A 23,737-nucleotide genomic window follows, 5' to 3' on the forward strand; every position below is an offset into this window, starting at 1 on the left:
AAGCCCTGGTTCAGCAGCATCTCCTCTTCTCAGAACTGACAAATCTTTTCCAGGAGTCCAAGTTGTCATTGTGTACTTGAAAGCATGTGTGGGTGTATGTATCCTTCAAAGCAAGTGTTTAAAGTACTGCTAGACCACTTTAAAAATAATAAAGAAAGGCTTTGCTTTAGAGAAATCCCATTACAAACATCTTTTTATAAAAAAAATAGCACAACTCCCCATTACTGTGAGGATTTGGAAAATGATTGCCTTTGTAATCTGCTGTATAATGCTGTTGGATCACCAGCAATGGATTAGAAAAATTCCTACAGCTACTGTAACCATAAGCACAAACAGTTTTGGCAAAGTAGGATGCATCTGGTTTTCAACCTAAAAAGCAATAGGTTGATTTGAGCAGCATGGCAGTTTTAGAAGTGTTGCACAGGAACCCTGCTGAGACATGTTTATGTAGCACAAGAGTATTTCTGCTTTGGAAAAGCCCTTTCTGGTAGTACAGTTGGGCTGCCAACCCCCCTGGTGTGGCATCTATGCTTGATGGTGCAGGAAAAGAAGTGGGAAGAGTCAGGTGAACCTTGATCCATTGTGTAGTGGATGATTTTGTGGCTATAAATTGACCACTGTGTTTGAAATGTCAGTTTAGAAGCATGTATGTCCCAGGTGCTGCTTGCACAGAGGCTTGTAGCTGGAAATATGGGACTTCTTCATAGCCACAAAACTCCAAGAACAAGTCCTTGGAGCTGTGGGATGGTGCAGTTGTGTAGCTCTGGTGTTGCAGACCTCTAGGGTAGCCCATAGGGGTAAATGCAGTGCAAGTGCTTTGGATCCCAGAAGTATTTGGGAAAATCTAGAAGTAACTTCTGGCCTGAAGATGGCTAATTACTCCATCCAGTGAATGTAAAGGAGTAGCCTTTGCACACATAGGAATTAAAGTGAGCTACTTTTAAAAGTATTTATAAACTGTTTACGTGGTTGTTAACATTGCTTGTAGTGAGATTTCTTGAGAGTACAATTTGTGTATGTATAAACCTGAAACACTGCACTACTTGCATGTCTGACCTGCCTTTTCAACCATTCAATTGAGTGTATCTTGAGCTCTTAAATGTGCCTTTCTTCCATGCAAGAGGATGGTACTTCACATTCCTGGAATCTTGCCTCTAAAGACAAATGTTCATCTGTCATATTTGATAGAATATTGTATTACAGAGTATTAATTTTTGTACAAATTTCTAGAAATAAACTTGGGCAAAAATAGTAGGCTACTTTGGTCCCTTCAGTGTTGCAGGGTTTATGGCTGATATTACAGCAGTAGTTTGTATAATTGCAGTTGTGCCTTTTTTCCTATGGGGAACAAAACAGTTTGTCTCTAGAAAAGCAGACTCACACCAAAATCGCATCTCTGGAAGTGTGTAGTGGTGGAACTGGCAGAGTTAGGTTAAGGGTTGGACTTGATTTTAAGTGTCTTTTCCAACGTTAATGATTCTGATCTACCATCTTCCTTCTTCCTGCATGGGGCAGACAGGATAGTTTAAGCGGATCTTTGTAGTTTAAGGTTGGGGTTTTGCCTGGGAGTGTACAAGGAGCTGAGGCAGGCTCCATCGGTGGACCTCTTTCACTGAGCAGATACAGAAAGCCCTATTACTCCTTACAGCAGATTACTTTGGGTTTTGTTGTTGCCTAGAACAGAAACTGTTGGATTGCATCCCTGATCCTCAGGTGAAGAAATCATTCTAGCCCCTCTCAGTACTTCAAAGGGAGCTTCATTAAAGAGTGACTTTCTATAGAGAGGACGAAGGCCAAATACTAACTTATATAAATAGGCAATAAACCTAATAGAGGAGAGATTTAAAGTGGATAGTGGGAGGAAATTCTTCCTTGTGAGGATGGTGAGGCCCTGTCACAGGCTGCCCAAAGAAGCTCTTGCTGCCTCATCCTTGGAAGTGTTCCAAGCCAGCATCTAGTTCCTGGTTTAGTGGAAGGTGTCCCTGCCCCATGGAAGGGGAGTTGGAATGAGATGAGCTTTAAGTTACTTCAAGTCAAACCATTTTGTGATTATTCTTGTCAGAGCCCCCAGACTTCTACTGATGGAGATGCAAAGTGCTCCAGAAATAGCTCACAGTGCTGAAAAGTTCAAGTGGGCTCTTCTATTAATAAGGCAGGGTTTAACCTGTTGTTTTTGGGCTGGTTCTGGCCTGTGAACCATGGAAGTGATCAATCAGTGCTGGCTGACTTTAACAGCCTGACAGTGCTGTTCTCCAAGGTGAAAGCCAAACTTACTCCTTGCCCTTTTCAGACTTGGCCAATGGAATTTGAAAGTCACGTGCCCAGGAAGATAAACCTGGTGTGTTGCTTGCTCCCCTTTCTTCTCACCCCTAGTAGGGTTGATTTGTATCTCTGTTTTCTGCTAACTGACATTAAGGTTGTGTTTCCAGTGACTCTGGAAATGTGTAGTGAGAAAAGCTCTGTCTAAACCACTTACAGACAAGTCACTGGAATCTAACTTTGAGGATTCCATGAACTGGAGGAGGTCAATTCTTACAGAGATTTTTCCAAGCAGTGTTTTTTGATTATCAAGTTGTAGATCAAAGCATAGCTGCAGACTGAAAATCCCCCTAATACAGAGGAGGGAGAGAGTTATTTCAAACAGCTCCATTCCTGCAAAAAGGGATATACTGATGAATGTCCTGTGATTTTTTCCATACTTCAAGGTTGGACCAGCTCTGCTGAATTTTTGGCTGTGCTGGAAGTACTATTAATTAAAGTCTAACCTGAGATAGCAAAAGAACAATGTTCAGTGACAGTCTATGAAAGGAGAATTTTTGTCTGATGTCAGTTTGTGCCCAAGGTACTAGCCTAGGATGTCTCATACAATAGTGTGCAGAAGGCCAAGGGAGTGATCTGGCTCTTTTGCTTGTGGGGGTCCACCTGCACTCTTGCCTTCAGCTCTGAAGTCCCACAAAGACACAGACCTGGCAAGTCCAGAGGAGGCTGCATAGAGGCTCTGGGGGCTGGACCCCCTCTCTGCAGACAGACTGGGAAAGGTGGGGATGTTCAGCCTGGAAAGGAGAAGGCCTCAGGGAGACCTTAGAGCCCCTGCCTGTGCATAAAGAGAGCTGTAGAAGGACTTCGGATGAAGGCATGGAGGGATAGGACAAGGGGCAATGGCTTCATAGTGACAGAAGGGCAGGGTTAGAAGGGTTATTAGGAAGAATTTCTTCCCTGTGGCATAGTGGCACAGGTTGCCCACAGAAGCTGTGGCTGTCCCTTGCCTAGAAGTGATTAAGGCCAGGTTGGATGGGGCTTAGAGCAACCTGGTCTAGTGGAAGGTGTCTTTCCCATGGCAGGGGAGTGGAACTGGATGATCTTTAAGGTTGCTTCCAATTCAAACCATTCTGTAATTCTATGAACTTAACCACTAATAGGAGTTAAAATTACCACCTCTGACTTCATGGTGAGAAGCATTAGAACAGTCTGCCTAGGGAAGCGGTGGAGTCACGATACCCAGAAGTGTTCTAAAGTTTGTGGATGTGACTTGTAGACAATGGGTTAGGGGTGGCCTTGGCAGTGCCAGGTTAATTGTTGGACTCAATGATCTTAGAGAAGACTTTTCCAACCAGTTCTGTAATTCTTTGGTTCTATGACTATGCTTCGTGTTGCTGGGGCAGGGTCAGGATGGAGTTGCTATGCTAAGGCTGCCTTATCTAGGTCACTTCCCTTGGCTGAGATAGGCTCTGATAAAGCTGTTCTTACAATCTCTGTTGAGAAATGGGCATCTTTGCTTTCCTGTGGACCAGTCTTGCTTTTAGCTCAGCAACTTCTTCCTCTGCTTTTGTTTAGCTTGATCATTTGGTTCTTCATTTCTCTGGTTCTTCAAGATCTGTGTCCTCCTAACATTCCTCATTATACTTGCAAGAATCCTGATAAATCTGTCCATCATTACAGGCTGGAAAAGGGGACTTTCCACTTTTACCACGTTTTCCTCATATGTTTACACATAGTTACTGTCCTATTTAGGTATCTTTGCCTCAAATCAGAGCTCTCCCTCTGGCAAACAAAAGGCTACATGACTCAGTTTATGGAAAAGGCATAGCAGTTGGATGCAGGCCACCTGCAGTGATTTATCCCTTCCTTGACTGCCAGCCATAGGGCATCCTAAGCATATTACATGAATCCTGGCTTCAGTTTTGAGCCCTTCACGACAAGAAGGACACTGGGGAGCAGGAGTATGTCCACAGAAGGGAATGGAGATGGGGAAGGGAGTGCTAGAAGTGGCTCAAAGAGCTGGGTGGGGCTCAGTGTGGATGAAAGGAAGCTTGAGGGAGGACTTTCTCACTCTCTACAACTTCCTGACAGGAGAGTGAAGTCAGGTGAGGGTTGGGCTCTGCTCCCGGGGGACAAGGGACAGGATGAGAGGAAATGGCCTTAATTTGCACCAGGGAAGGTTTATATAGTGTATTAGGGAAACTTTATTCACTAGAAGAGCAGTCAGGCAGTGGCACAGACTGCCCAGGGCAGTGGCAGTCTCCATCCCTGGAGGGATTTAACAGATGTGTGGATGTGGGACTTGGGGACACGGGTTAGTAGTGGCTTGGTATAGAATGATTGTACTCAATGGTCTTTGGGGCTTTTCCAGCCTTTACGATTCTGTGGGTTTGCTTAGTTGTTTTTTTTCCCTCTCTGTGAAGCAGGGCAGCATTATTTCCTACAGTACCTGCTATAAAGGTGGGAAGTCACCAGCTTGCTTTGAGCCCCTCATTAATTAACATAGCATAAGCAGAATAATGTTGTTTTTAGTGTGTACACAGGCCTTTTTATTATTATTATTATTATTTTTATTTTTTTAAATTCATTGTGGAAGCAGAGCTGAGTCTAATGAAGGGTATTGGGAAAAAAAACAAAACAAAAAAACAAAAAACTGAGAGGACGTGCTGCCCCCGTGAGGTGTCTGTCAGTAACTTCATGATAATGTAACAAAGCCCCCAAGCATTTTGGGGAAATGCCAAGTAGCAATGCCAAGAAATCACTCAGCCAGACTGGAACGGCAGTCTTTGAGGAAGAGGCAGAGACCAGAAATGGGTGCATTACCCTCTGAATAAATTTTTTGTCAATTTAGCCCAAGCAGCAGTGCCACAAGGAATAACAAATTATTTTTCTACAGTGCACGTTCTCAAAGCTTAGTGCTGTAAAATGATCCCCTGGAAAAGGGTTCTGTTTGGCAACAGCTTAGATAAGTGAAGTTTTTCCATTTAAAGAAAAATCCATACTATCAAAAATATGCCTTTTCTTGCCTGTTTCTGCCAGGGATTCAAGGGACCCTGTTAGGCAGCTGAAAGGGCAGGAAAAAAATGCTAATGAAGGTATTTCTCTATTTTGCTTTATGGTTGTTTCTTTTTTGTTTCAGATGGGGTTTTTGGGGGGTGAAAATGTTTTAATAGGCTGCAAAAGGCCATAACATGAGCTTGGTGGGAATTTGATCTCCATCCATGGTCTGATTATTTACTGGTTCCCTGATTCTTCTCCACCATTCTAGCTAATCATACATTGGGAGTTTTTACCCCAATAGTTTTTGGCTTTGCTGTACACTTCCTGCTGAACTTTGGTCAAGGTAACACAGTGCAGGCAGGAGGGCCCTCCTGCCACATTTGACTGAGCCAATATTAGCCTCTGGGCCAAAATCTCACACTGCTATTGCATGAAATCTTGGGAATCGTTAAGCTTGATGATCTGAGCGGTCTTTTCCAACCTAAATTATTCTGTGATTCTGTGCCTTTATGCAAATAGTCTGTATAGCATCAGCAACCATACCCATCCATTCTTCTTCCTTGTCACATCAGAAGGTCTGGTATCCCAAATTCTTTCTAAATGGATATAAAAGTTTCATCTGTGAAGAGTCAGTCAGAATATTATGACCTACAGGTCATACCTTTCAAGTATCAAAGATCAAGAAAGCCTTGATGCTTTTGTCTAATGGTTTTAAATTGTCTGGGAGATGCTTACAGCCAATGAAAATACAAAGTTTGGTGCAAATGCTGTCCTGGGGAGGCTTAACAGCTAGTAGGCTCCAATTAAATGGGGATACTGACTTTTTATCTTTGTATGTATATTTAGCTTACATCAATGGATCATTCTGCAGAAACTTTTCATTCAAGGGGCCTTAACAGTCTCCATCAATATTGCAAAGAAGTATTTACTTTTCCCATAGATTAAATGCAACAACTTCTGGAGTGGAAAGCACAACCATGGTGCATCAGATTAGGTGATAAAATCACATTACCACCTCTGCAAGATGAAAATGCAGGTGCAATATTTCAAGCAGAATTCAGAAATAATTTTCCTTCAGGGACTTCTGGTAATGCACCAGGAGATATTTCATGACTGTACTTACCTGGGAACTTAGGAATTTTGTATCTTGTATGGAAGACAGTCCTTGCAGCAGCTGGTAGTCCCAATGCTGATTCAGTTGTGAATCACTAGCCTTTGGCCTTGATCTTCCTGCTGACATAAAAATAAACATCTTCTGGTTGATTTACATGGGCTTTTAATGTAGTCCCCAGTGGTAGCAACCACTTTGAGGTGGGTGGGTGTGATGGACCACATGTCCTGTTCTCCTTCACTTAATTGCCTTCTCATTTAAAATGTATTTTGTTTCATAGAACTACAGAATCATTTAGGTTCTAAAGCCCTTGAGACCATTGAGCCCAACTGTTCCCCCAGCACTACCCAGCCGACCACTAATTCATGTCTCCAAGTGCCACATCCACACACCTGTTAAATCCTACCAGGGATGGGGACTCTACCACTGCCCTAGACAAACTGTTCCAGGGCTGGACGACCGTTTCCATGAAAAAAGGTTCCCAATAACTAACCTAAACGTCCCCTCACGCACCTTTAGACTGTTTCCTCTTGTCCTGTCCATTATTCCCTGGGAGAAGAGCCTAACTCCCACCTGGGTCTACTCTCCTGTCAGGGAGTTGTAGAAAGGGAGAAGGCCCCACCTGAGCCTCCTTTGCTCCAGGCTGAGACCCACCCCCAGCTCCCTCAGCCACTTCTTGTGCTCTAGTCCTTTCACTACTTTCCCTATCTCATTCACAATATATATTTAAAATAAAAGTCTGAGTCTGACAAGGAAGTCTTTTCCATATAAATAATAACTCTTCTAAGGACCAGGAGAGTAACAGATATTCTAAGCATCATTTTCCCTCCAAAGCACCAGGAGTCCTCTTCTGTGTCCTTCATGGAAATTGTCTAATGGTTATGAGCTGACTTGAAAATGTCTTCTACTGCAAGTAGATCTCCTCTGCTCACATAATGTGACCTGAACAGCTTGATGGTTTCTCAAAACCACAATGAAGTGTCTGTCTGAGGTAGGGTTTATCTTTAATGGGACACTCAGGAAATTTACAATAAATTAATTAAATCAGTTTTAATACCCCCACATTTACGCAGCTGATGGTTATGGTAAAGTGCAAACAATACGGCTGCAACAGTGCAACAATAAAGTTGCAAATTAATACAGCCCCCCTTGGAATTTATTGCATTAAAGATTTATATTGCTATTAATTTAAAACAAAGAGCCTCCACATTGAAAAGATCTGCCCTTTACTGTGCTTTTAACTGTGAGCTTCTGATACATTGCCTAGATATGACCAGAACACCTTAGGTATCTTCAAGTGTCTCACAGCAGTTCAAAATAACCTCTGTGAAGGGAGCAGACACATTCAGCTGCAACTAGAAATACAGACAACACAAACAGGTGCAAAGTTCAGTGACCACAAAACCAGTCTCCTGTTTTAATAGCTATTGCTTGAGATTGATCCCTCCCAAAGTGAAGCTAAACAAACTCTCTTAACCCTACATTTATGGCTGTAAATGACATTATTTAATACACATTCAGTGCAGAATTTGCCATTTTTCCTCTTTAAACAGCTCACAGACTTCAAGTATTTTGCTCTGCATTTGGAATCCTTCTACCCATCAGTGAAGTACATTGTCTCATTGGAGGGATTTTGCAATGATCTCATACCCCAATAAAAAGCATATTTGACCTGATCTGTGGTAGGAATTGTTGTCAGCCACAAGGTCATTTCTTCCCTTCCCAAAGGTTCTGCCAGGTCAAAATTTGCAATAAAATCTATTAAATAATATCTGTAATAACATGCAGGTGGTATCTCTCCACGACATGTCCTTTTGAAGGACAAGTCCACATGTCTCAGCTTCAGTGCAAAAACATCATTGATAAAGTAGTGCTTCCAGAAATGGTAATTAAATATTCAAATGTAATTTCTGACAATTCCCCACCAGCATTTCATCCAGCTTTCTCCAGAGGCTTTTCAAAAATACACTCCATTCTGCAAGAGTCTTTACCAGGTTTTGTTAAAATTGCTCCTTGGAGTTTTGTTAGTAGTGATTTTAATTATCTTCTGGCTTTGCTCTCAAAAAAAAAAAAATGTCCAGAAGAAATACCTTCTGGTATTCCGTAATGTTGTAGTGAGAAGCTGCCAGTGTGAGTTTAGACAACACATAAACACAAGACAGAGCGAGTAATCTGGTGATGTCTTTACCTGTTGACTTCATCTGAGGAAAACTGAAGATCACAGAATCACAGACTAGCTTAGATTGAAACACACCTTAAAGCTCATCTTGTCCAAAGACACTTTCTACTAGACCAGGTTGCTCTAAGCCCCATCCAACCTGGCCTTGAACACTTCCATGTATGGGGCAGTCACAGCTTTTCTGGGCAACCTGTGCCAGGGTCTCATCACTCTCACAGGGAAAAATTTCTCTGAAATATCCAATTTAACCCTGATTTCTGTCAGTGTGAGGTCATTCTCCCTTGTCACGGACTCACAGAGTCACAGAATATTCCAAGTTGGAAAGGACCCACTAGGATCATTCTGTCATTCCAGGCCCTTGTCCAAAGTCCCTCTCCAGCTTTCTTGCAGCCCCTTTAGACACTGGCAGGGTCTTCAAAGTCTCCCCTGAGCCTTCTCTTCTCCAGGCTAAACACCCCCTGCTCTCAAGCCTGTGTCCAGACCAGAGGTGCTCCAGCCCTTACTACATCTCTGTGGCCTCCTCTGAACACACTCCAGCAGCTCCACATCCTTCAGATGTTGGACCCCAGGGCTGGAGTTAGCTCTGCAGGTGGGGCCTCACCTAAGCAGGACAGAGGGGTAGAATCCTCCCTCCCCTAGTGCCCTTGCTGTGGGATCAGCCCAGCACACAGGGACTTCTGGGCTCTCAGCGAACATGGTCAATCCTGTTGAACTTCTCATCCCATCAACACTCTCAAATTCTTCTCCCCAGGGCTGCTGCCTGTTCAGTTTATTTGCCCAGCCTGTGTTTGTACTTGGGACTGCCCTGATCCATGTGCAGGACCTTGGACTTTGTCTGGTTGAACTTCACAAGGTTCACACAGACCCACTTCTCCAGCCTGTCCAGATCCCTCTCAACACCATCCCTTCCCTCTAAACAGCAGACAAACCACTCAGGTTGGGTAGATGGGGAGGTTATGGATGTGGGATGCACACAGTGCATCACAAATCACCCAGGAGAAAATTTTAGTATCTCCATTTCAACTAGGAAGCATTTTGGAGAAAAGCAGACCATGGTTAGCAGTTGCAAAGGAAGGAGCAGCATGGAAGTGGATGATTTCATGCCAGAAAAATGGCTATCAACCCCCAATAAACTTGACTTTCCATTCCAGTTTTTCATTTTACTTCCTCTTTTTAACAAATTCACTTTTGAGTACCCTAGATCAAAATAAGTGCTGAAGACAATGTCATTACAACACCTCACCACAGCATGGATATTACAAACCCAGGACTTTGCAGGTGAATTAAGGCTTACTGGGATAGTCTCCATGGAGTGGGAGATGCATGCTGCTGAGGACAGGAAGACTGGAGGACAGGAGGAGCAGAGGATGGGGTTTTCCAGCACTGCACAGGACACTCAACCCTTTCAGACCTGGCCAGCCAGGTGAGAACAGGCATTTCCAGTGCTGTGGCATGCACTGGGGACAGGCATTCCTGGGGCTGCTACAGGGATGGCAGGACTGGTGTTCCCAGCAGTGTGGGGACAGGTGTTTTGTCCCTGGACAGGTGAGACAGTTCCTGGCAGTGCCATGGGGATGAGCGTCTCGAGCATGATCACCTACACCAGGCAGGTGCTGCAGGGTGGGATGGATGGCCCTGGTGGGGCACAGGGACAGGAGTGGTGCTCCAAGAGCTGCACAGTATGTGGGGATGGTGCTGCTCCAGGTGGGCATGGTCCTCCCTCAGCTCAGGATGGATGTTGCCTGGGTGGGATGGTGGAGGTAGGTGCTGAGGGGATGGTTGCATTGGGCTTTGGTGTCTGTAGGCATTGTAGTTGCCCTGATGTGGGATGGCTTGGCATGGAATGGGATGGATCCATGTGATGTGGGATGGGTTTGTCTGATACTGGGTTGGTTGGCACAATGTGGGGCAGGTTGGTCTGTTGTGGGCCAGGCTGGGGTGGTATGAGGCAGGCTGGGGTGACATGGAGCAGGTGGATGTGCTGTGGAGAAGGGTGGTGTGATGTGAGGCAAGTGGATGTGGTGTGGGGAAGGTTCATAGAATCATAGCATCATGGAATAAGCTGAGTGGGAAGACACTCATCAGGATCATCCAGTCCAATTCCTGGCCCTGTGCAGGTCACCACACCAATCCCACCATGTGCCTGAGAACATTGTCCAAAGGCTTCTTGAGGTCTGTCAGATTTGGTGCTGCAACCACTTTCCTGGGGAGCCTGTTCCAGTGCTCAGCCACCCTCTGGATGAAAAACCTTTTTCAAAAACCCAACTTATATCTCCCTCAACTGTGTTCAGGTCATTCCTTCAGGTCCTGTCACTCGCTGGTCCCGGCATTCAAGAGATTGCTACACGTCCCTCTGCTTCTCCTCCTGAGGATACTGAACACCTCAATGAGAGCTCTGCTCTCATTGTTCGCTCTCTTCTCTAGGCTGAAGAGAAGTGACCTCAGTTGCTCCTTATAAAGCTCTCCAGACCCTTCGTCATCCTCCTGGATCCTCTGCAATAGCCTAAGCTCTTTTTTATATTGACATGACACAGACGGGTGTGACGCGGGGCGGGCTGGCCTGTTGTGGGGCAGGTGGATATGATGTGGGGAGGTCGGAGTGATGCGGAGGGGCGGTGAGGATGACGCCACTGCCGATCCACAGAGCCGGGCCCAGACTCGCAGCCCCTCCCGCTGCCATGGCGACCGCCCCCTCCGCTGAACTACTTTCCGCCCCACCACGTGATGACAACAGCTCCCGCACACGTGACGGAGGCCGTGCTGCCAATCAAACTCGATCTTCTCCAATCACCGCCCGTCTTCGGGCGCCGTCCCGCCTTCCGGAAGCGCGCCCTCTAATCGACGCCGGCGCGCGTTCCAGCGGTTTGACAGGGCCAGCGAAGAGGGGCGTTGATTGGCGTCAGATCAAGCCAGTCGTAACTCGCAAAGGCGGCTGAGCTCCCGCCCCTGCGGGTGGAAGGCCAATGGGCGTGCGGGAGGCGGTGCTTCGCCAACCCCCCGGCACTGCGGTAATATGGCTCCGTAGCGGGCGGCCGGCACGGCGTTGCTGCCGCCATTAACCCCTGCGCGCCCGGCGGCCTCGGGGGAGTGGTGCGGGGACCCTACGTGAGGATGACCTCGGCTGCCGGTCCCTCCGCATTACCGCCCGGCTCCGCTGCCCGCGCCCTGCATGTGGAGCTGCCTTCGCAGCAGGTACGGCGGGGCCTCGGGGCGGCGCTGGGAGAGGGCTGAGGAGGAGGAGGAGGAGGGTGTCCTGAGGTGAATCAGGGGTGTCCCCTGAAGTGTGGGGTGTTCTGAGGTGAAGGGGGTGTGCTCTTTTAGGTGTGGGATGCTCTGAGGTGTGCACAGGGCCTTGCTCGCTGAGGTGTGGGTTGTTCTGGGGTGAAGGGAGATGTTTCCTGAACTGAGGGGTGTTCCCTGAGGTGTACAGGGATTGCTCCCGCGGGTGAGAGGGGGTGCGCCCTGAGGTAAAGGGGTGCTCCATGAGGTATCAGTGGGGCTTCCCCGAGGTCTGGAATTACCTGAGGTAGAGTCCCCAAGCTTGTGGAAGGGGGCAAGGGGGAGTTTGAGCACCTTTCTCTTAGGCTGGTAGGAAGGCGGGAGGAAGCATGGGGCTAGGGCCTGTCTCCCGGGGGAGTGGGGTGGTGCTTCCTCTCCCAGGAAAGTACTGTGCCTGCAAAGGATCTGGAGCAGACTAAAGATGGGAGTTGCAGGAGTGTGGATATAACATGAAGTGTATTCTGAAAAGTGGTGAAATGTTGTCTCCCTATTGCATCCTCCCTTCACCTAACTCTCTTTTTCCTGTTTGCTGATAGTTGGCTTTTGGATTACTGGGCATTTGTCACACGTTTTAATTTTGGAGAGTATTAATGAGCGAGGAAGACTAGATTCTGCCTGAGCATTTAGCAATCCCTCTCAAACCGAGTCTGTGCTCTTTCTCCTCTTGCATGTGGTGACTTTGATTGCACAGGAGCTGGAGCAGAAGTGGTGAAGGTGGGAGTAATTAGCAAAATTTTACTTTTCTTTAGAAATACTGTAAGATGTGAGTATTGTTTTGGCTCATTAACTCAGTGCTGTCGATATTGTTAGGAAGTAGATGCATGATCTGTGTTACTTGAGCTACATGTTACCAGGTGGGAATATCAAGAGTAGAGAAAAAAAAAATCAACGGATGTTAACTTGAAGTGGATCTATAGCTGCTTTTTTGTTAAACTTGCTCTAGGAGACATCCACTTAGGGGCAAAGGCAGGAAATGGAGGTGGCTGTTGGCCATCTGACCCTGATTTACCAGCAAGTACTTATTCTGAAATGTGGGTCTGCTCTGCTAATAAACATAAATGCAGCTCTGTGTGAACAGGAAATAGTGGATTGTCCTCGAGATCAAGTATGGCCTTGTCCTTGCTAAATTTTTGGTTTTATTCTTTCTCAGGCTTGTGCAAGGACCAAGTGAATGCTGCAGGGAGAAGTCTGAGATATTAGTCATTTGACTTCATTTGTGAAAGTGAGACCAAAACACAGGCTTTTTCTCCTAGAAGCAGAAACTTTTATAGGAGTTCCTAGGAGCAGAAATTGAGTCATTATAGGATGTTCCAGTTGACTAAATATTTATCGAGGATGCTTGTATATTAATTGTAGCAAGTGTAAGGCTGTGGTAGAGAATGAGGTATTGTTCTGCTGTGTGCTCTGCTAACACCATGTGCTGAGGGATCTGTGCACTGTGTCCGTACTTGGAATCAAATTGAGAGGCTCAACTGAACACACTGATAGCAAATCACCCTCCTTCTCTGTTATTATCTGAGCTCAAAAGTCTGTTACTGAAGTGCAAGATACCTTGAAGGGGCTCAGCACACTGGTGCTATTTTGCTGGAGAATTATGAAAAAGGAAAGTCATTCCTAGTCTATTGTGCCACCTCTGTAGTGCCCTAGTCTAGCTGATCCAAGTTATGTGGTGCTACGTAAGGCAAGGTAATTGTATGAGCTATGTGCCAGCACAGAAATCAACTTGATGATTTGTTTCAGTAAGCAGCTTTCTCTAGAACACCCAGTGCTACATTTTTTAAACTATAAGAATTGAGAGCAGAATTGTCTGAGTCATGGCTTTAAATCTGTCTAAAGACAAATTCTCAAATGTTAATTCAAGGTGAGTGCTTTTAATGGCTGAAGTGACTTTTTAGGTGCAGAAGTACTGACGGTGTAATCTGAGTTTAGTCTAGCTTTAATTGTTCTAGTAACATTCACATTGATTAGAAATCAGCATTCCTGCTACTGACACTTCTGTAGGAGTGGAAAGTTAAGTCCAAAACCTTTTGGTACTGTGATCATGCTTGTGTCAAAACTGACTGACCTTTTCTTTAACTTTTGTGTGGTGGGATGACAGGGGCAGAATGCCTTTTGCTGTTGTGTTCTGTATTTTAAGAAAGAGAAATAGAGGATATGGCTGTAAAGAAATGCATCTGATTAATCATAAAATTCCCATTTGGCTCCCTTAGTATTTGTGTCTGGATGTTGTTCTCTTTGGCTGTAAGAGTGAGCATAGTGTAACTGAAAATGTGAAATAATTGCAGTTCAGGAGCTAAGATTATTTAGTAATAACTCTTCCCATTTGCTTGATGCAAGAAAATTGGGAGTGTCATGAGAACTTAAAGATTTCTGAATGCTCAAAAAACCTGTTCAATCCTGTCATTATAAGCAGTTCAAAGCAGTGGAAGGGTTGGGGGACCTAAACCTTTCAGACTCTTACATATCCTCAATGGAAGGGATTGGACAGAAAAATGCAGCCTGAATGCAGAGAGGCAGTCATGCCACAGTCAAATGATCTGTTGAATGCTGCTGTGCTGATTGCTGGCCAAAACAGATTTCACATGTGGTTGTCTAGTGACAGGAAAGCACATAGTTGTGGACCCAGAACCAATGGCTGGGAGAGTGTATGTGAAGGAGGGAGATGTGTCTGCTGAGTATGGTTGTGGTAGTAAGGAGGGAAAGGGTAAGTTGTGCTATTATGTCCAGCCATGAATGGTGTCCAGACCAAGTAACACAATATTTTCTGTATCTTTCAGTTCACAAACATCTCTTGATAGACAGTGAAAGTTTCTGTGGAGAGGAATGAGGTTTCAGCTACAGGTATCAGAAGTGTATGTTTAGGGTAGAGCAGAACAGAGCAACCGAGCAAGTTAGTGGAACTTCTCAGGAACGCACTGCGGCTTCCAGTAACCTTAAGGCTGGGATTCCGAAAGGTCCGGTTGGAGTTTTATGTACTTTTAAGAGTCCAAGAGCAGTGCTCAGCATTCATAGCTCCTGTGGCTTCCATACTAGCTTAACTCTGGGAGAATCTCTGTCCTGGGCATTTGACTGTCCAACCAATTCTTTAGCCATCTCACAGTCCACCTGTTGAATCCATCACTCCAATTTGGAGAGAAGGATGTTGTGGGGAACCACGTCAAAGGCTTTACCAAAGTGCAGATAAATGACATCTGTAACTCTTCCCTTGTCCACTGATGTAGTCACCCCATCATGGAAGGCCACTGGGTTGGTCAGGCAGAACTTTGCTTGGGTGAAACCATGCTGGCTGTGGAGTCACCTCCCTGTCTTTCATGTGCCTCAGCACAGCTTCTCAGAGGATCTGTTCTGTGATCTTCCCAGGCACAGAGGTGAGGCTGACAGGGTGGTAGCTCCCAGGGTCCTCCTTTCTGGCTTTTTTAAGGGTTGGTGCTGTGCTTCCCCTTTTCCAATCACCTGGGACTTCACCCAACTGCCATGATTTTTCCAATATCACAGAGACTGGCTTGGCAACTAAATCAGCCAGCTCCCTCAAGAGTCTGATGCATCTCTTTGGGTCCCATAGACTTGTGGAGATTCGAGTTCCTCAGGTGGTCATGAACCTGATCTTACAGTGTGAGGGACTTTGTTCCCCCAGTCCCTGTCCTGCTGTCCATCCATTCAAGAGGTGCAGGAAGAGAGGTTGTCATTGAAGACTGAGGTAGAAAAGAGTTGTTGAGTACCTCAGCCTTCTCATCAGTTGTTACCAGTTTTCCAGAATGATTTATCAGGGGGTGACACCTTCTTTGACTTTCTTTTTGTGGGTAGTATATGTAGAGAAGCCCTTCTTTTGTGTCCCCTGCCAGGGTCTTCCAGATTCGACTTGGTTTCTTTCTTTAGAGATATATATCACTCATACACAACATTTTGGGCAACATGGCAGAAAGGGATGATTTGAAGTGTGCTGACAAATATGTTTTGAGGGGGTCTTGTGTAGGAGAAGTAATGAAAGTTACTGAACGGGCCCAGGGCTGCACAAGAGTGAGACTTTCAACTAAACAGTGAGAAAATAGTATTTTTTTAATGATAGTTTTATATTGCTCTTGTTATATATTCTCTTGAGTGATATGGGAAGAAAAAGAGGCTGATTATTCTTACTTCCCCTTTCCTACAAAATATGGGGGAAGGGGAGGAATCTGAATAGTGGATGGAAAGTGTTGTGTTGGAATATTGCTTTCACTTCTTCTTGACACACACTCTCTTTAAATGCTGAGTAGGAGGGAAGTTCTTCTCCAGTGAAACACCACAGTGTAAATTGTGACCTGCTGATCTTGTTCATTGTATCCATACCCAGCTGTATCAATGTTTAGTGTTTGCAAGAGGCAAATTAGGAGGAATAGTTTACTTAAAGTTACTGGAAAATTGTAATTTTAGCCCAAAAGGCTGGCTGTTAACCTGGGGCTGGAGTTTTGCTATCTGCAGTGTACTATCTGTATTCCCTAAGGGATTCAGGTGTATTCTGCAGACCAAATGATCTTCTGATAAGTTAGAGAGACTGTTGCATCCAAAAGCCATACTAGATTGGTTTTCTTGCTTTATTTGGGAAATTTGTGGTGGGTTATGCAATGCTCTTAATTGAGCAACTTGCTAGCTAAAGACCCAAGTCTCATTTATGAAGGGAAACTCACTTTTTTTGCCTGTGATTTATTCATCCAGTAACAAGATAAGCATTAATATGCTTCAGGGTATTAATCATAATATGATGTTTGCTTGTGCAGCCTAGAGCAATCTTAAGTCCATCTTTAAGGTCAGAATTGCCATTACTTTGATTTTGTTCATGCCCTTGCTTCTCTAAGGCCCTGTGTACTTTTTGGGCGCTTCCTTCTGAGTATAATCTTGATATTCCCAGGTTATTCCCACAGCTAATGTGGACTAATGCTCTCTTCCCCAAGGTCATGTTAAGAGGCTTAAAGGACTTCTCTCAACTGCTACAGTGTTTTATTAATGAGGTGGGACTTGCACCCTGATGTTCTCTTTTCTGTCTGGTGGGTTAGTTCCTGTGCTGTGTCAAAGATGCAGCTACATTTCAGTCTTTTATCTTGAGAGTAAATACTTAGTTAGACAAACTCAGTGAAAAACATCAATAAAGAAAGGTGTTATTTCTAGCTACCCTTTCTAAAAGGTTTTGGTTAAAGGTGGAAAGACTGTCTATTATCCTATTATTTGTATCTTATGTAAGCACCTAGCAAGAATAGCTTTGTCTGGCCAGTGGGCAATATTTGTAAGATTTTCTTAACCACAGTTTAGAGCAATTTTTTTAGGGTGTGCTGACAGTTCTTACTCTTTGGAGCTGTGGTGTTTACCAGCTTGCTGGATCTGTCACTCTTGATGTTCTAGTGACCATAACCAAACACAGCTGCTGCAACAGTACACAGTAAGAACTTCATTTGCCCAAGACCTTGCATAGGCTCATGATTTGGCTTTTGAACCCTTCCTGCTAACATTATGTTTAAATTAATTCTGTGTGTTGAGTCTTGTTTTGCCACACCTTACCAGCTATCTTTTTCGTGTCCAAAGACTGAATGTGTCTTCTGTACCTGCCCCTACAATATGTTTTAAGTAACAGGCTTTTACAGTCATTCTGCAGAAATTAGCACAAATTCTGAATGTGGAAATAAAGGGTAAGCATGCCAAAGATTAGTGAGTTGTGTGAACATCATAAGCTTACATCAGTTTTAGTCTTGGTTCTTTCATTTATTTTGGACTCTAAAATAAAGTGGTATGGATTTTCTGTGTGTGATTATGGGGTACAGAGAGAAGATTTCTTTTACCAGCTGAACAGTTACCAGCTGTTTACATCATTTCATGGGGGTAGAAGTTGAGTTCCGAGTTGCTCCTCAGTGTAAATGCAGTTAGTGAGGAGGGAGTTTAGAGGGTTAGCTAGTAGGAGAGAGTACAGGGGAGTATGGACCAGAGAACACAGCTGTCAAGAGTCATAAGTTTTTTTTTCATTTTTAGTCTAGTTATGTTTTAATTATTTTCTGATGCTACTGTTGCTTTAGTTAGTATTAAAAGGAGCAGATCATGCCATAGACTAACATATTTTGTTAGATCTGACGTTGAACTTTAGGTGTTGCATTTTTTAACTCCATACTGACTTTGCAAAGGGCTGTTTTACATTCAGACAGCTGGAAAAGAATTATACTTCGGCATGGACCATGTCAAGTATTGAGATATTTCTTATTCTTCCGGTTTCACTTTCTCCTTGTGTGAATTAGGGCAGATTTGTCTTTTGAACATCTTTCATTTGCCTCTGTTCCTGGTGAAGCTCTCAGTGCAGTACAGAAGCAGGAGTAGCCATGGGATGGAGTATGGATGATTAAAAACCTGTATTGACCCTTGATGTTCATGTGAAAGCTTCATAGCTGTTTTCCTTCTTAAGGGAAACTTTTGAAAGCCTTTCAGCTGCCCAGAAGCATGAAGGAAAGGAGGCACTTTGCTTTAAGGAACTGTAAGCTAAAATTCACAACTGTGAATCTTGAAAATATTTGAGCCCATGTTGATAAAACAGCTTTAATTTTTCTGGTGATCATTTAGGCTTTGACTTTTCTTGTGGTCTGGGTAAATCACTCTACACAGGTTCAGTGTACCTGCATCCTTGCCGAAGATCTTTGTGAATGTGAGGTGTACAATGTAGGTGAATGTGTTGCATCTTCACAGGAAAAAATGTGCAGTCGTGTTCCTACAGAGCCTCTTCAAACTGGTGGTGTCCTCAGTTCCGATTCCTAGTAGAAATAGTTTTTTAAAGGCTCTTGCAAGAAAGTAGCTAAATCTTATAAAGGAGTTCCTGGGTAGCTGTTGATCACTTGATGTGAGGAAACAGAGATATGAAGGAGGTGCACAAGGAGAACCTCAAGTGATTCATTCAACTAATGATGGCTGTATATGAACTAAAGATGGCTGTGTAACTTTGAGCCTTGCTGTCTTCAGGTGTGTGCTGGAAAACATTAAAATAGAATTCCTAAATATTCCTTATGGTATGTCCCACAAGATTGCGTATCAAACACTTCTGCTTTGCATCAGAAGTAGAGCTGAAAGCCCATTTGATTCTCTTGACTCTGAACTGTGGGAAACTGTTAAATTGCAATCCTCATAAATCTTCCTAGCAAGTGTAAAATGGAGTACAAGCGTTTTCTTGCCCTTCCTGTGGTTTTAAGTAACCATACATCTGAGTAGTGCCTGAACTTCCCACATACATGTTTTTGGATATTAAAAGCTTTGTTTTACAGCAGAGTTGACTCAAACCTTCTGTGAGATATGCTCCACTTAAAAAAGAAAGATATTAAATTGGTAAAATTAGGCAGCTTGAACACTTGTATAAAATTAAGTATGAATTCTTGTCTACCATCATTTGACTTCCCAGAGATTGGATCATATGATTGCCTCTTAATATTCAAACTGGCATGGGGAGGTGAAAGCAAATAGTGAAAATCTGATGAAGTTGGAAGGTGCAATATGGAGGCTTAGAGCAGTGCTGTGATAATAAATAATGCTCATGTTGGCTAAATATGGATCATATTTTGATAACTTTTCTTTGTTTCAGGGCTGGAGGTTTTATGCTTTTTAAGAAAAAGACCGACCTCAACCTGTCTGCTATGAGCTACAAAGCACACTGAGCCCTCTGTTTTGTAATATGACATAATTCTGACAAATATCCAGACATCTAAATAGCTGACATTGCAAGCTCAAGTCTGTTCAGTTCAAAAACACTGGATTTGCTGTAGTAACATTTGTGTTGCTAACTAATCTTTGCCTCCTGCTTTAATGCTGAAATAGTTGGAAGGATTTTGCTTAAATTCTTCCAGAGCTTCTGTGGGTCATAGAGCAAGGGACCAAGCTACAAAATTCATGTGAAAGCCAGGCAAAAACAGAATGTGTACTATCTTATACTGAGCTCAGAGCTGATCCTGATCTGAAAAGAATTCAGGGAATTTACTTTCTTGACAAAATTGTGAGGAGGCCACCAGTCTGAAAACAGAGATGAACACTGTCTTGGGGTGTGTCTTGATTAAAAAGTGTTTGATAAGTAGGATACTCCATTAAAGGCTAGGGAAGGAGACCTTCCCTGAAGGGGAAGGTGCTGAAATTTTAGCCAGTGTTGAAAGTTGTTTTGGAAACAGAATAATTGTTTTTCAGTTCATCAGGCCTCTGAGAGAGCCCTGAGTGGTGATACAATTTTGGTGAGTTTGGGCTAAGTAATTTATGTAAACTTCTATTTTGCTCATACAAGATGATTTCTCAGCCTTCTTAATGCTGGTTTAACCATTGTATTTACATTTCAGACAAAAGTAAGTTTCTAGTTGCATGGGCTGTATGGAAAGTCATCAGGAATGGATGGGTGGGGTGGCCATTTTCAAATTCAGTTGCAGATGTATAAAACTTTCTTCCTGGGCAATTGAATTTAAGCTTTGTTCTGGAAAATATATTCCTATTAATAATTTTCTTTAAAAATCTGCCTGATAGAGTTTCTGAAACTTAATTATGGCCATGGGTGCAGTAGGCCCACTGTCACTTAGTAACATCTGGAAGTTTTCAGCCAAACCCTCCATTCACAGAGGGGGCTATTTGATGGCATCTTGGATGGTTCTTGCTGGAAGAAATCAAACTGCCTGCCTTGTTTAAGTTCAGGTAGTCCCTTGACACCTTTGCAATTTATTTGACATGTCAAAGGGCCTGCTGAAAGTAGAATTCATGAACAGCTTTGCTAAAAGAGCCAGTGCTAGAGCTGGAAGACCCTGCTACTGGGAGAAGGCAGATGTGGGACAGAGAGAACACGGACTTCTCAGTTTTCCCAGCTGTGAGCCATTAGGTTATCTCTGCTGCCGATGGCATGATGGGCTCCAAGTGATTAGAATGGGCTTTGCTGTTGCCCATATTAGGGACCTGAACTTCACAACTGATACCTGGAGCCAGAGCTAGAGTCAGTGTGATGGCTGAGTACCAGAAATAGAAAATGGAGTTTGGCTGTGTTCTCATCCAGCTTGGATACACTGACATGTTTTTTTTTCCCAGGGTCATCAGATTCTTGTAAGGGAATAATGAAGTGGTTAAGATGGAAGAGGAATCAGAGCTCTCTGTGCTTGATTTTGCTACCCATTATATGAGCTTGAACAAATAATTACGAAATTCCATGAATACTTGAGGCTGTTGAAGGTAGTCCTGTTCTGCCATGAACAGTCCAGACCTCATGTTAACAACAGTGCACTTCTCTCTCATTTGACTTACTCCCTTTTCTGACCTCCCTGCTGTGTCATCTCTGCAGTGATTTTTATTAATTATACCAGATTATTAGGCAAAAAAAACAGTGAATAGCTTTGTCACTTCTGTTTCTCAGACCTGGAGAAAAGCAGAGAGTGGCATCTGGATCGGCTTAAGCTGTAAAGAAACTTAAGTGTTGGAAGTCTGCCTGCTCTGTCCTCTTTTGTGGTGGGTACATCTGTGTAGCTGTAGGGAGCTGAATTGGAGGAACTTAACTTAAGATGTTACCCTTACTTACCCAGTTACCCACTAACCTAGTTACCTTATTAACTTTTGGTTTTGGCAGCTTTACCTTGGTTCAGTTTTCTGACCCTCACCATAAGACTGCACAAAACACATTTTGCAGGATGGGAACATGGTTGCTGAAGGTGGCATTCTAGGCAGAGGTAGTGAAAGATTATGGTATCTTAGTGTTGAGGGAAGTAAAGCATGAAGGGACCAGACAGTTTCAATCCTTTAGACCTCAAAAAGACTTGGCAGAGTGTCTGGAATCATCTGATGAAAAAGCCATCTTAACAAGGTTGATGATGATGAAAATACTTGTTTCTGGAGCAGTCTGATTTGTTTATGGCCTGTGGTAAATCTGGAGGGATTCCCAGAAAGTCATTGAATGGGAGCACTAGATATATTACACAACTGCAAATAGTTCCTCAGAATGATGAAAACTGAGTGCTTCTCTTTCTCTGAGTTTTGAGTGAAGCTGGTAATGGCTGAGTAGGGATGGTCTTGCTGCCCTCTGCAGCACTTCTGTCAAGATGCTGTTGTAGAATTCCAGGAAGCTGCTTTTCTGCCTCTGCAGGCATGAGGGATGAAACCTGATGGTAGGTTCCGTTCTCCAAATCTCTCCTACAGTATTCCTGATCAGACTTCCTGTGTATCTTTGGGATAGCTGTCTGCCTATAACCTGTTCTGTCTTTACATGCAGCAGTGTTTTTAAAATACAAGCTACTCAGGATTTCTCCTAATGGGAAATTAGTGGATCTCTTCTCCTGGTTTGTAGTCATTTATCTTCAGCACAGAAGGAAGCACTAATTCCTTTTATGTCAGTCAACATGTAGTTGCTATATAGCAGTTGCTTTTAATCAAATACAACTTAGAATTGCAATTAAAGCAAAGGTTAACCAGGCCTGTAATGTAATTTCACTGCTCCACTGGCTTTCTTGGAAATTGCAAAGGTCTAGGACAATTGTAACCAAAATAACTTGTGTCACAAACCCCCGAGAATGAGCTGTTAGACCTGCTGTACGACCGTGCTAAGCACTGATCCACATATGTCACTGTTAAGGCTGCATGTGCTGAATTGAGAGCTCCTGGAAAGGTTAAATAACCTTTTCCATGGTATTAGTTCTGCAAAAATAACTTTTTTTTTTCTGTAGGATATCTCATTAAAATACTTGCTGTAGATGCCTGTCTGAGGTCCTGTATTGCTGGTAACCTGTAAACTCTTTGAGGAGATAGTGGTGAAAATTAGCCATTCTCACTGCATGTCTCACTCCTTTTTTAAATGAAAGCAGGTGTTGCACTGTCATCTTGCACTCATGCTGGCCTTTTTGAAGTTAAGTGACTCATGAGGCTGCCGAGGCACTTTTATTGTTCTTTGGCCCTTGTATTTTGATTTTTAAAGTGGGCTTTTTGGATTTACTGTTCTGGGTGCAGAGCATTTTATCCTGGGGGAATCATCCCTCATGATGAAGATTTCTCAACGCTTTTATAGAAAGATCAAAATAGCTGAAACTCATCACTAAAGCAAAGGGACCCTTTTTAGCACTTCACCTAGAAGGAGGAAATGAAAGAATTGTGTATTATTTGCAGCTTCTGAATTCAACATAGAGTGTACTGGTTTATTCTCTTAAAAGAGCTGCTTTTGCAGTTTGAAATGCTCTGGTACCTCATTGTGAGCTGCTTTCCCCTCAGCTCGTGGCCGTGCCAGGCGCTGTTGCTCCACCTGCACTTCAAGGTGGTGGTTTCATTCCAGCAGTTCTTTGCCTTCGGCCTCTTGCTGCTGCACTGTCCCCTCCTTGGCCTGCTCAGCTGCTTGTCCAGCCACGTGGTGAGCCATACTGAGGAACTGAGCTGGTGCAACTAACCCAGGAAAAGGGAGAGGTGGTTAGTTTCCATCCAGCTTGGTTCCCAGATACGATTCTGTGAGCAGCTGCACAAGTGTTTATTTATGGTGGAAGGAATAAGAAAGGGTGATGCAGTGCTGGGGGCTGGCAGCGTTTGGCTGATGCCTGTGCTAGCTGAGCTGCAACACAGTGGGGTTTTTGTTTTGTGTATTCCAGTGTCTCCAGCACAAAATGATATGAAATGCATAGGAGATAACACTGGAGAGATTTAAAACTTCCCTCCGAATAATATTTACTTTGTCACAAAAAAAAAGCCCTTGATGAGGAATTCTAGAGCCTATTTCAGTTGTCTTTGGGTATGTCTTTGCAGCTGATAGTCTCCTAGTTGAAGCTAATTATCTTGGTTCAGGAGAGATTAATTAACTCTGAATGTTGCCTCTGTAGGGTTCTGACAAAATTTGAATAATTCAGTATAACATCAGCGAACATAGTGTGTAAATGAGAAGATTTATTATGAGGGTTCAAGTCTCTCTATCATCATGACCTCAC

The 23,737-nt window shown here is 43.8% G+C and overlaps 1 protein-coding gene across 1 annotated transcript in view; it reads left to right on the top strand.

Moving 5' to 3' along the window:
* The first annotated feature begins 11,571 nt into the window (after window positions 1-11,571).
* The window catches only part of UVRAG (UV radiation resistance associated), an 88,936-nt gene continuing 76,770 nt past the window's right edge, over window positions 11,572-23,737 (top strand). The window contains exon 1 of the mRNA XM_062515349.1: window positions 11,572-11,741. Within this exon, the coding sequence (XP_062371333.1) occupies window positions 11,661-11,741 (81 nt within the window). The 5' untranslated portion in view covers window positions 11,572-11,660. The remainder of the gene's footprint in view (window positions 11,742-23,737) is intronic.

This window comes from Cinclus cinclus, chromosome 2 (genome assembly GCF_963662255.1).
Source record: "Cinclus cinclus chromosome 2, bCinCin1.1, whole genome shotgun sequence".
NCBI lineage: Eukaryota > Metazoa > Chordata > Aves > Passeriformes > Cinclidae > Cinclus > Cinclus cinclus.